This window comes from Microcaecilia unicolor, chromosome 6 (genome assembly GCF_901765095.1).
Source record: "Microcaecilia unicolor chromosome 6, aMicUni1.1, whole genome shotgun sequence".
Taxonomy (NCBI): Eukaryota; Metazoa; Chordata; class Amphibia; order Gymnophiona; family Siphonopidae; genus Microcaecilia; species Microcaecilia unicolor.
The window spans coordinates 315,139,185-315,151,440 of record NC_044036.1 but is presented as its reverse complement, the minus strand read 5'-3'; the positions used below and the strand labels follow the sequence as shown (position 1 = coordinate 315,151,440).

At 48.0% G+C, this 12,256-nt stretch overlaps 1 protein-coding gene across 1 annotated transcript in view; it reads left to right on the top strand.

The window, feature by feature from the left end:
* The window catches only part of ZACN (zinc activated ion channel), a 41,697-nt gene extending 29,875 nt beyond the window's left edge, over nucleotides 1-11,822 (top strand). Inside the window, exons 7-9 of the mRNA XM_030206852.1 lie at nucleotides 1,974-2,184; nucleotides 4,559-4,672; nucleotides 11,719-11,822. Of these exons, the coding sequence (XP_030062712.1) occupies nucleotides 1,974-2,184; nucleotides 4,559-4,672; nucleotides 11,719-11,822 (429 nt within the window). The remainder of the gene's footprint in view (nucleotides 1-1,973; nucleotides 2,185-4,558; nucleotides 4,673-11,718) is intronic.
* Nucleotides 11,823-12,256: the final 434 nt, after the last annotated feature.

The window sequence follows — 12,256 nt, the reverse complement described above, 5'->3', positions numbered from 1 at the left end:
ACATACCCGTTTTTGGAAATAGTCGCCCATGGAGATAGGCGTTCGCGTTCGATTATGCCCCTCATAGTAGACTGCCTCTATTTCTTAAAGCTTACAGTCTCAGAAAGAAAGACACACAGACATGTAAAACAGACGTGTGTCTGTGTAGGGGGAGGGGTGGTCTTTGAGTTAAAGTACTAAGGTTATCAGCAAGGTGTGAAGCCTCTAGAGAATCTCAGAACTAGGATAGTGGGTAGAGTCCAACTGAAGATGAGTCCTGACTCATGTCCTACCCAATTAGATGACTCAGCAGGAAAATCTTTGCTCTAGAATCCAAATTGGTAGAGAGAGAATCAGATTGAGGACATTCCCCCAAGTGCACAATTGTTTACATCCTTATTAGTCAGGCTTTAGCTGTAGTACAGAAACAGCTCCAATGGCCTTATTTGACGACTTCCACAGGAGTTTAGATGGGGAAAACTCTGTGTTGGTTGTATTGGACTTGATGGCTGCTTTGAACATCAATTATCACAAGATTATTTTAAAAAGTTTATGGACATTGTCATTAAAGGCAGAGTTGCTTCTTGGGTTAAGGCTTTTTCTTGCTGGCTGTCAGAACTCAGTAAGTGGTTTGAAAAGGGAAGATATCTTCCCCAAGAAAACTGGACTGTGCAGTTCTTGAATGAGCTATTTTGCCCCATTCACTATTTAATATTTATTTGTGGCCTGTGCCAGATATTATTCAGTCTTTCAGGTTTAAGGCACAGATTCTCAGTTAGAATCAGTGTGTTTTTTCTAGCAAAAAAGGTGCCGGTACTCAAATGCTAGGCCACCCTTCAGGGGTGGAGTGATCACTGAGGGACCCACCCCACAATAGCCAGACCCCCTGCAACCAGTCACAGAATCTATGACAAGGCAGAATTGGTGTGTAGAGCCTGAGCTCTTTCAATAAAACTTGGAGACCACGGGTCAATTTTAGCAGACAATGGAAAAGGTGCCGGTACTCAGTACCCCCAAGTACCCGCTCAAAAAAAAAGCCCTGGTTAGAATCAACATCACACTTGTTTCTTCATGGCCCCTTTTACTGGAATTCGCTCCCCCTTGTTATTCGGGGTGAATCATCCTTTAAAATCTTTAGGCCGTTAAATCTTGTCTGTTTAAGCAAGCATTTAACATATCTTAAGGGTGTGGAGGTTTGTGCTCACTTTTATTTTATTTATTGTATTTGTACCCCACATTTTCCCACCTTTTTGCAGGCTCAATGTGGCTTACAGAGTATGGAAATGAGAACATCATTACATGATTTAAGAAAACAGTCGATCATAAGCTGAGGTGAAAGAGGAATTTAGGTAGAAAGGTGTTAGAGGTGTTTTGGTGTACTTGGGTGGTTTAAGGAATGATTTGTTTCATTGAGGGTGACTTTTGTAGGCTCTGTTGAAGAGATGAGTTTTCAAAGCTTTGCGAAAGCTGGTTAGATTGGTCATGGTCTTCAGGGCCATGGGTAGTGCGTTCCAAGACTGTGTGCTTTTGTACGCAAAGGTAGTAGCATAAGGCTGTTTGTATTTCATTCCTTTACAGCTGGGGAAGTTCAGGTTGAGGAATTTGCGATCTTTTGGCATTCCTGGGCGGTAAGTCCACTAGGTTTAACATATAGAGTGGGGCATCTGCGTGAATGATTTTGTGTACAGTCGTGCAGATCTTGAACTCAATTCGTTCCTTGAGCGGGAGCCAGTGCAGTTTCTCTCTGAGGGGTTTCGCGCTTTCGTATTTAGGTGTTCCAAAAATGAGTCTGGCTGCGGTGTTCTGGGCTGTTTGGAGTTTTTTGATGGTTTGTTCTTTGCAGCCTGCTGTTCCCTTTTTCCCATCCCTCTAACATCTCTTTCCCGTCCCCATCCCCATCCCCTACCTTTCCTTGTTACCCTATGAAAGGCAGTATATCAAATCCCATTCCCTTATAAACTCAAAGTTAGCACAGCTATGCATTTCTATTCCAGCTGCAGATCAAACATACTCCAGTAAAAACTGTTCTTTCCTGGATTGCGCCAAGCTTTGCTGTATCGGTAGCTGATATGGTTGGATTCCTGCTGCCTATTCTGGACAATGAAAGGATCTCTTTCAAGGTGACACTGCTGTTGGCGTACATGGTGTTTCACTCTTCCTTAGTCGAAGCGCTACCTGGGGCTTCATCGTGTAATCCTCTGCTTAGTAAGTGTAACCCTGTTTAACTGAAGATGTCAGTGCACATACTGTACTCATTTAACTTAATTGACAAATTTCATATTCCGCATCCTAACAGACTCAGTGACAATGATCCAGGCTGTAGGACAACATCTCTACAAACAGATTAGAGTAGAAGTCCATAGAAATAAAACCAAATAAAACATGGAAAAGAAAATAAGATGATACTTTTTTTATTGGACATAACTTAATACATTTCTTGATTAGCTTTCGAAGGTTGCCCTTCTTTGTCAGATCAGAAGTAAGCAAATGTTGGTAGATGACAGTATATATAAGTGAAACATCAAAGCATTTCAGTGACAGTCTAACAGGATGAGGGTGGGTTAGGTGAGAGGCAGGGAAAGCCAGGTGGATGAGGGACAGGGAGATAAGAGGATGACAAAGCAGTACAATTTTATGGTTTATATTGGACTAGAAAACCCAGATCTTTGTTAAGTCCTGTCTGACACCCACCAGACAGGACTTAACAAAGATCTGGGTTTTCTAGCCCATTATAAACCATAAAATTGTACTGCTTTGTCACCCTTCTATCTCCATGCATATCTCCCTGTCCCTCATCCACCCGACTCTTCCTGTCTCTCACCTATCCACTCTCATCCTGTTAGACTGTCACTGAAATGCTTTGATGTTTCACTTATATATACTGTCATCTACCAACATTCGCTTATTTCCGATCTGACGAAGAAGGGCCACCTTCGAAAGCTAATCAAGAAATGTATTAAGTTATGTCCAATAAAAAAGTATCATCTTTTCTTTTTCATGTTTTATTTTGTTTTATTTCTATTGATGATTACCTTTAAAAATGAACTAACATGGCTACCACACCTCTCTACTCGAGTAGAAGTCCAGAAATCTGGATGCTGGAAATCTGGACCACCTGAGAATCCAGACCTTTTAAGTTTGTGTGCCAACTGCAGTGGCGTTCCTGGGGGGGGGGGGGGGGGGGGGGGGGGCGGTGGGTGCGGTCCGCCCTGGGTGCACGCCGCTGGGGGGGGTGCTGTGCGTCTGTCTGCTCCACTCGTTCCGTGCTCCCTCTGCCCCGGAACAGGTTACTTCCTGTTCCAGGGCAGAGGGAGCATGGAACGAGCGAAGCAGACAGGCGTGCGGCACCCCCCCCCCCCCCCCAGCAGGTAAAAATGCATCTGGAGAGGGGGGGTGTCTTTTCATGGGGGGGAGGTGGCCTTTCGCCGGGGGGGGGGGGGCGCTGCACCCAGGGGGGTGCGCATCGGCGATCTGCCCTGGGTGTCAGCCACCCTAGGAACACCACTGGCCAACTGCCCAAGAATCCGGATTCCACACCAACACGATACAGTTTCTCCCTCTGTTCCCAGCCCTTCACTCACTCTCCCAGGCCCCCAAGGACCTGACATGATTACACCCTTTCCTTTTTGACCCATCCTGCCCTTCCAATAACAGGAAGTTGCATCAGAAGGGGTGGGACAGGTCAGAGAGGAAAGGTATGGTGCATGCCGGAGGCAGCTTGTGAGTAAGGCTGCCACTGGTGCCGCAGCACTGAAGACATCAGAACAGATGAGAAAGAGAGCAGGGCTGGGAGTGAGGGGGGAAGACACCAGACCATGCAGGGAGGGAAGGGGAGGCATAGCCACAGGGGGGAGCCTTGGGGGCCTGACAGAGTGAGTGAAGGGGCCAGGAACGGAGGGAGAGAAACTGTACCATGTGGGGTGCCTGAGAATGCAGAAAATCCCAAAGTCTGGACTGACCCAATCCCCTAGCAGTATGGCTTTTTGGACTTCTACTGTGCTTGAATATGTCAATTGAATAATTTCTGCAGTGGTGCTACTCAAACACCAAATTATTACTTTTGTATTTTTTATATTTAATTATTTTATGATTTACTTTGCTATATATTTGCATGTTGATTATTTATAATGTACTGTGCTCTGTTTGCTGTCTTTTAAATATTTCTTTTCTGTGTTGTAGCACAATTTAAGTTTAAAGGGATAAGTGTGATCAAACCATAGTGCTACCTTTTTGCATTCTGTGGTAATATTAGATTATAGCAGGCCTAATGCACACTACAGAAATTCACATTATCTACAGTTCACATCAAGCAAATTACCACATGCTAAAATGCTGATGAGACCAAACAGAGCTAAGAATTAATTTGCAATACAGTTGTGCTGGGAAAAAACCCACAATCTATTTTCTAGCAGGCAAAATACTGAAGCCCTGTTAGAACAGAACAAAGAGGAGGCATTGTGACCATTTTGAAAGAACAAATCTGTTACAAGAATACAATTAGCTGAAAAGATTATACAGCACAGTTATCCGCTTTCAGTTGTATGAAATTACTTATTTGCTTCTCTCTCTCTATCCCCAGTTTACCTTTTTAACAGCACCCTCTTGTTACTCTTCATCAGCATGATTGAAACACTGATTGTAACCAGACTGGCAAATGAAGACCTGCTGCTTTGGATGAGATGGAGGCTCAGGGGTCAGTGGAAAGGAAAAAGGCTCCCAGACAGAAGGTGTGTAATTTCCTACTACAGAGCTGGAAGAGGTGATGGCAGCTTTCTCTTTGCAAGGTTTTCTCTTGCCTTGCATTTTCTAATATTTGGGAATGGGTGAAAGTGCTGAGACGCTGGTGGCACCCTAGTAAGCTGAAATAAAAACGGTGCAGCTTTTTCAGCTGCAGGTTAAAAGCAGCCGTTGATGCCCAGTAGAGGGAAATCATAAAATCTATCCACAACAGCATGCCAGAAGGAGAGAGGGAGAGTGACACTGGACCTCAATGGGGGGGAGGAAAAAGAGAGGTAGAACAATACTGGACCTCACGGGGGGGGGGGGGGGGGGGGAGGAAGGAGAGAGGGAGAGTGACACTGGACCTCACTGGGGGGAGGAGTGGAAGGAGAGAGGGAGAGTGACACTGGACCTCACTGGGGAGAGAAGGAGAGAGGGAGAGTGACACTGGACCTCACTGGGGGGAGGAGTGGAAGGAGAGAGGGAGAGTGACACTGGACCTCACTGGGGGGGGGGGAGTGGAAGGAGAGAGGGAGAGTGACACTGGACCTCACTGGGGGGAGGAGTGGAAGGAGAGAGGGAGAGTGGCACTGGACCTCAATGAGGGTGGGAGGAAAAAGAGAGGTAGAACGATACTGGACCTCACGGGGGGGGGGAGGAAGGAGAGAGGTAGAACAATACTGGACCTCACGGGGGGGGGGGGGGGGGAGGAAGGAGAGAGGGAGAGTGACACTGGACCTCACTGGGGGGAGGAGTGGAAGGAGAGAGGGAGAGTGACACTAGACCTCACTGGGGAGAGGAGTGGAAGGAGAGAGGGAGAGTGACACTGGACCTCACTGGGGGGAGGAGTGGAAGGAGAGAGGGAGAGTGACATTGGACCTTACTAGGAGGGGACGGTGGAAAGAGAGAGGGAGAGTGACACTGGACCTTACTAGGAGGGGACGGTGGAAGGAGAGAGGGAGAGTGGCACTGGACCTCAATGAGGGTGGGAGGAAAAAGAGAGGTAGAACGATACTGGACCTCACGGGGGGGGGGGGGGGGGGAGGAAGGAGAGAGGTAGAACAATACTGGACCTCACGGGGGGGGGGGGAGGGGGAAGAAGGAGAGAGGGAGAGTGACACTGGACCTCACTGGGGGGAGGAGTGGAAGGAGAGAGGGAGAGTGACACTGGACCTCTCTGTGGAGAGGACACTGGACCTTGTGGAGGGGGAGAAGGACTGTGACACTGGGAGAGGAACAGTGACACTGGACCTTGCAGGTAGGGTGGTGGAAGGAGACAGGGACAGTGACACCGGACCTTGGGAGGGAGGGTAGAAGGAGAGAGGGAAATGCCCCACCTGCAGATGAGGAAGAGAAAAAAGATGCCAGATCACAAGGGTTAGGGAGAGAAATGCCAGACCACAGGGAAGGGGAAGAGGAAGCAAGAGCTTGGATGAAGAGGTGGGGAAGAGAGGAGGAGAGAAACTGGACCCATGGGGGGGGGGAGAGAGAGAGAGAGACTAGCTGGGGTGGAGGAAAGAGAAAGATAGGATGAGTGGGGGGGGGGGGGGGAACAGATTGGGAAAGATGCTATATCCTGGGAGGAGGAGACAGGCAGAGAGAGATATGCAGTTCCATGGGTGGGTGCAGGGGAGAGAAGAGGGAGAGATGCTCGCCTTAGGGTGGCAGTGCAAGGGCAGAAGCAGGATGGGGGAGGGATAGGGACACAAACCCACTTGTCCTCTCCCTCCACTCTCTATCTCTGTCGATAACACCCCCATTGTCCCCGTCTCGTCCGCCCGCAACCTCGGGGTCATCTTTGACTCCTCCCTCTCTTTCTCTGCGCATATCCAGCAGATAGCCAAGACCTGTAGCTTCTTCCTCTATAACATCAGCAAAATTCGCCCCTTCCTGTCTGAGCACACCACCCGAACTCTCATCCATTCTCTCATTACCTCTCGCCTTGACTACTGCAACCTACTCCTCACTGGCCTCCCACTTTGCCATCTATCCCCCCTTCAGTCCGTTCAAAACTCTGCTGCACGTCTTATCTTCCGCCTGAACTGGTACACCCATATCACCCCTCTCCTCAAGTCACTTCACTGGCTTCCGATCAGGTACCGCATACAGTTTAAGCTTCTCCTTTTAACCTACAAATGTACTCGATCTACAGCCCCTCCCTACCTCTCTACCCTCATCTCCCCTTACATTCCTACCCATAACCTCCGCTCTCAAGATAAATCCCTCCTGTCGCTACCCTTCTCCACCACTGCCAACTCCAGGCTTCGCCCTTTCTGCCTCACCTCACCCCATGCCTGGAACAAACTCCCTGAGCCCATACGTCAGGCCCCCTCCCTGCCCATCTTCAAAGCCTTGCTAAAAGCCCACCTCTTCAATGTCGCCTTCGGCACCTAACCACCATACCTCTATTCAGGAAATCTGGCCTGCCCCTACTTGACATTTCGCCCATTAGATTGTAAGCTCCTTGGAGCAGGGACTGTCCTTTTCTTAATCTGTACAGCGCTGCGTAACCCTTGTAGCGCTCTAGAAATGTTAAGTAGTAGTAGTAGTAGTAATAGATACAGAGGGCAGATACTGAACATGGGAATAGGGACAGACACACAGAGGGGAGGTGCTGGACAGGATAGATCGGGAAACAGAGGGAATATTAATGGATATGGAGAAATAAAATGTCAAATAGGAGATAGTGGAAAGCAGAAGCTGGATGGGACTGGGGTAGGGGGAAGAAACAGAAGATGGATGGGGCTAGGGATTATGGGTAGAGGGAACAGTGAAAAATGGGGCTAGGGGGTATGGGTAGATGGGGGAACAGAGTATAACATGGGACTAGTGGGTGGGGGGAAGGAGCAGGAGATGGATGGAACTGTGGGTATGGGTAGAGGGGAGAGGAACAGAGTGGAAGATGGATGGGGCTAGAGGGTATGGGTGGAGGGAGAGAGGAAGAGGAACCGAGCAAGAAATTATGGATAGGAGAGATGGAGTGGGAATTTGAGGGAATAGTGAATCTTTGGCAGTTTTAAATATGAGTGGGGGTATATTGATGGGTTGGGAGAATGAGTGAGGGTATGAAATGAGGGATATGAGAAGAGGGGCAAGAAAAGAGGATGATGTGGGGAAAGGTTGAAACATTATGTGAATTACCTGGAAGACTGGAGAGAGGATGAGAGCATTGAAAAGGAATGGGGGTACTGAGGAGGGGCATGGGACGAAGGGGTTGGGTCTCTGAAGGGGGTTGAGTGAGGGAGGAAATGGGGTTAAAAAGTGAAAGAGAGACATTAATGCTGTATCACTCTATTTGGGGCATGGAGTATAGGGTAAGAGAGAGAACAGTAGCCTTGGAGGCAAGGGAAGGAAGGAAAGACAGGGATGGAGCTGGGATCTTAGGAGCCAACTTTTCAAAATGATTAGGGGTGCTTAGCCCAATGGAAATTACCCCTCCCTGGAAACAGTTGTGGGAGTTTGCTCAATATTGGATGCGCTCAAACACTCACAGCACCCACAGCCCTGGCTCCTATGGCTGGGACTGATAGGGACTGGGCCAGGGAGAGACAGAGGGGACAGTAGGAATGCTGGAGAGGGAATGAGAGGGAGATGGTAAAAGCCAATAGGTAGATGAGAAGTGAAATGGAGACTAAAGGGTGAGAGAAAAGTGGGGAAAAAACATAAAATGAAAGATCAGTGCTAGACATATGTAGAGAAGGAAAGGAAGAAGACAAGAAGAGAGAGAAGAAAAGGAAAAATCAACCTGGAAAAGAATTTAGGCGAAGACTGACACATGGAAAGTGGAAAAAAAAAGTCTGGGACCAGCCCAATTAGAAAAACAAAATGTCCTGTCATCTGAAGTGGTGATCACAATTTGAATGTTTTTGTATGGTGAATTGTAAGGGGGATAAAGCACTTAAGCGGCTAGGATAACCGCATCAAACACAGAACCATCTTAATGCTGTTCATCCTAGGCAGTGAAGTGCTGAATATCACACAAGTTATGTTTTATCCAACCATGTACACCGGTGCATGGACACAGCTTGGCACTGAATATCCAGGAATAAAGCTGGCAGCGGTCAGCAAAACATTAACTGACGTCAGCTGAATATCGAGCCCAATGCATCTGTTGGAGAGGGGTTATGTTGCTGATACTGAGATGAAACGAGAATCAGATTTTATTTTGTGTGGTGATTTCTACGGGGAAATGCTCTGTTTCAGCTCTGCACCCTCTGTTGCATGAGAAAGGCTCCTGTGAATGCTTTCATTGAATTCTATGACAATGAAGAATCAGGGGTCAGCATTTTTTTTTAATATATTAGTGCAGGCAAGTTTATAGAATTAGGGGTTGGTGTCCATAACCACCTATGTATTCCTTAATCCTTGCAGCGTCTGAGTTATGAGTTCAGGATGGTCCCTGCTTGGGCTGATGATTAAGATTTAGAATCTATACAGTGCAGAGGGTTGAAAGCATGACAAGCTGAGCCAGATCTAGTGTTACCTCATTGCTTGCATGCAGTTCTGATTTTCTCATTAATTTCATAATAGCATACAAACAAGCCAGGGTTTAAATCCCACTTTCACCACCGATGTTCCCTGTGTTCTTGGGCAGCTCACTTAACCCTACATCAGTGGCGTTCCTAGGCTGGCTGACACCCGGGCCGGATCGCTGATGCGCCCCCCCCCCCAGGGGCAGCACAGCCCCCCCCCCCCCCCGGCGAAATTACAGCCCCCCCCCCGGGTGCAGCGCGACCCCACCCCTGGGTGCATTTTTACCTGCTGGGGGAGGTGCCGCATGCCTGTCGGTTCTGAGTCCGCTCGTTCCCTGCTGTTCCCTCTGCCCCGGAACAGGAAGTAACCTGTTCCGCGCAGAGGGAGCAGCAAGGAGGGAACGAGCGGACTCGGAGCCAACAGGCGCGCGGCACCCCCCCAGCGGCGTGCACCTGGGGCAGACCGCCCCCCCTTGGTATGCCACTGCCCTACATTGGCTTTGTGAGCCCTCCAGGGTCAGAGAAATACCTATTCTACCTGAATGTAACTCGCTTTTTATTTATTATGACGTTTATATCCCACATTTTCCCACTGATCGCAGGCTCAAAGTGGCTTACAAGGTCTGTAGTGCAAGCTACAGTACAAGAAAAACAATTATACAAATTGAGAATAAGATATAAAATAACAATTAAGCATCAAAAGGCAAGTGATAATGAGAGGTCATTATTGTCCTTGGATCTGAATTTATAGTAATAGTTAATTCAAGTTATAGTAACATAGTAACATAGTAGATGACGGCAGAAAAAGACCTACATGGTCCATCCAGTCTGCCCAACAAGATAAACTCATATGTGTATACCTTACCTTGATTTGTACCTGCCTTTTTCAGGGCCCAGACCGTACAAGTCTGCCCAGCAGTATTTCCCACCTCCCAACCACCAGTCCCGCCTCCCATCACCAGCTCTGGCACAGACCGTATAACTCTGTCCTCCACTATCCTCGCCTCCCAACCACCAACCTCTCTTCCCCCACCTGCTCCGCGCAGGTTAAACCTGGGGAATAAGCCTTCTTAAACAAAACTGATTTCAATAATTTTCGGAAATTTAGGTGGTTCTGGATAGACTTTACTTGTTTGGGTAGAGCATTCCATAATTGAGTGCCTATATATGTAAAGCTGGTGGCGTAAATTGCTTTGTACTTAAGGCCGCTACAGTTTGGGTAGTGGAATTAGTACTAAAAAAAAGACATGAGCTAAATTCTCAAAAAAAAAAAAAAAAATTAACGTACAAGTTCATGCATGCAAACAGGGCAAAACCAGAACTGGCTCAGCTTGTCATCCCCCCCCCCCCCCCCCCCCCCCCCCAAAAAAAAAAAATATGTGGTCACTTAGGGGTTAATACCTTGTTTCTTGATATGAGTAGGGGTCTAAAGCTGTTTGGACCTTGGTCAACTGGGATATGTTCTACTACTGTTAGTGTTATTAAACCTCCCATTAAAACAGTATTTACATGGTTCCAAAAAGAAATCACAAGCTCTTATACGCCTTCTCTTTTTATTTGTCACAGAATCAGAAAATGGAGAGAACATGAAGACGAAGAGAAGCCACCAAGCTCTGGCCGCTAAAGCAGACAAACTGTTTTTTTTATGATCTATTTAGCCATCAGTGTCATGTTACTACTACTACTACTACTTAACATTTCTAGAGCGCTACTAGGGTTACGCAGCGCTGTACAATTTAACAAAGAAGGACGGTCCCTGCTCCAAGGAGCTTACAATGTAATGGGCGAAATGTCAAGTTGGTGTAGTCTAGATTTCTTGAGTAGAGGTGTGGTGGTTAGGTGCCGAAGGCGACATTGAAGAGGTGGGCTTTGAGCAGTGATTTGAAGATGGGCAGGGAGGGCGCCTGGCGTATGGGCTCAGGGAGTTTGTTCCACGCATGAGGTGAGGCGAGGCAGAAAGGGCGGAGCCTGGAGTTGGCGGTGGTGGAGAAGGGTACTGAAAGGAGGGATTTGTCTTGAGAGCGGAGGTTATGGGTAGGAACGTAAGGGGAGATGAGGGTAGAGAAGTAAGGAAGGGCTGCAGATCGAGTGCATTTGTAGGTTAGTAGGAGAAGCTTGAATTGTATGTGGTACCTGATCGGAAGCCAGTGAAGTGACTTGAGGAGAGGGGTGATATCAGAGCCGTAGCGAGGGGAGCTGACACCCGGGGCGGGTCGCCGCTGCGCCCCCCCCCCTCCCGGGTGCAGCACGGCGCACCCTCCTCCTGCTGGAGCGCACCCCCCCCCACGGAGCGCATATCTGCGGCGAGGGACGGGCGGGAGGGCCGATCCACCCCGACTGCATGTTGCTGGGGTGTGTCGGCTCCGCGCTGATTCACTGCTCTCTCTGTCCCGGAACAGGAAGTAACCTGTTCCGGGGCAGAGAGGGCAGTGCACCAGCGTGGAGCCGACACCCCCCAGCGGCGTGCACCCGGGGCGGACCGCCCCCCCCCCCCCCCCCCCCCTTCCTACACCACTGGGTGATATGAGTATATCGGTCCAGGCGGAAGATAAGACGTGCAGCAGAGTTCATTCAGTTTTCCCTGGAATCTGGTTCTCAAGTGACTGCCACTCAGATCCTCCTACCCGAAAACTGTCAGGAAAAGAAGGGTAAAAAAAAAAACCCACCACAAAATAAAACAAATCCTGCAAGAGTAAATTCCAGAAGCAGAGGGCTTTGATACTCTGGTTTTCCCTTTAAAAAGAATGAACATATCAACAACCAAGTGGTATCTGGAATGGGCAAAGGGAAGAGAAACTGAGAGCAGTGCAAAGGCTTCACTTGATTTCAAATTTATGAAGGGCTCTTCTGAATCCTTGGCTGATTATTATCTTGTCTCTGAGTACGGATAAGTGTAAACTTGCTGAGAACAATACACAGCGCAATATGTTCAACCCAACATTCCCAATAGAAATGGAGAACCAAGCAGATAAAAAAAAAAGACATGAAAAGGCAAATGACGAAGAAGGGCAACCTTCGAAAGCTAATCAAGAAATGTATTAAGTTATGTCCAATAAAAAAGGTATCATCTTATTTTCTTTTCCATG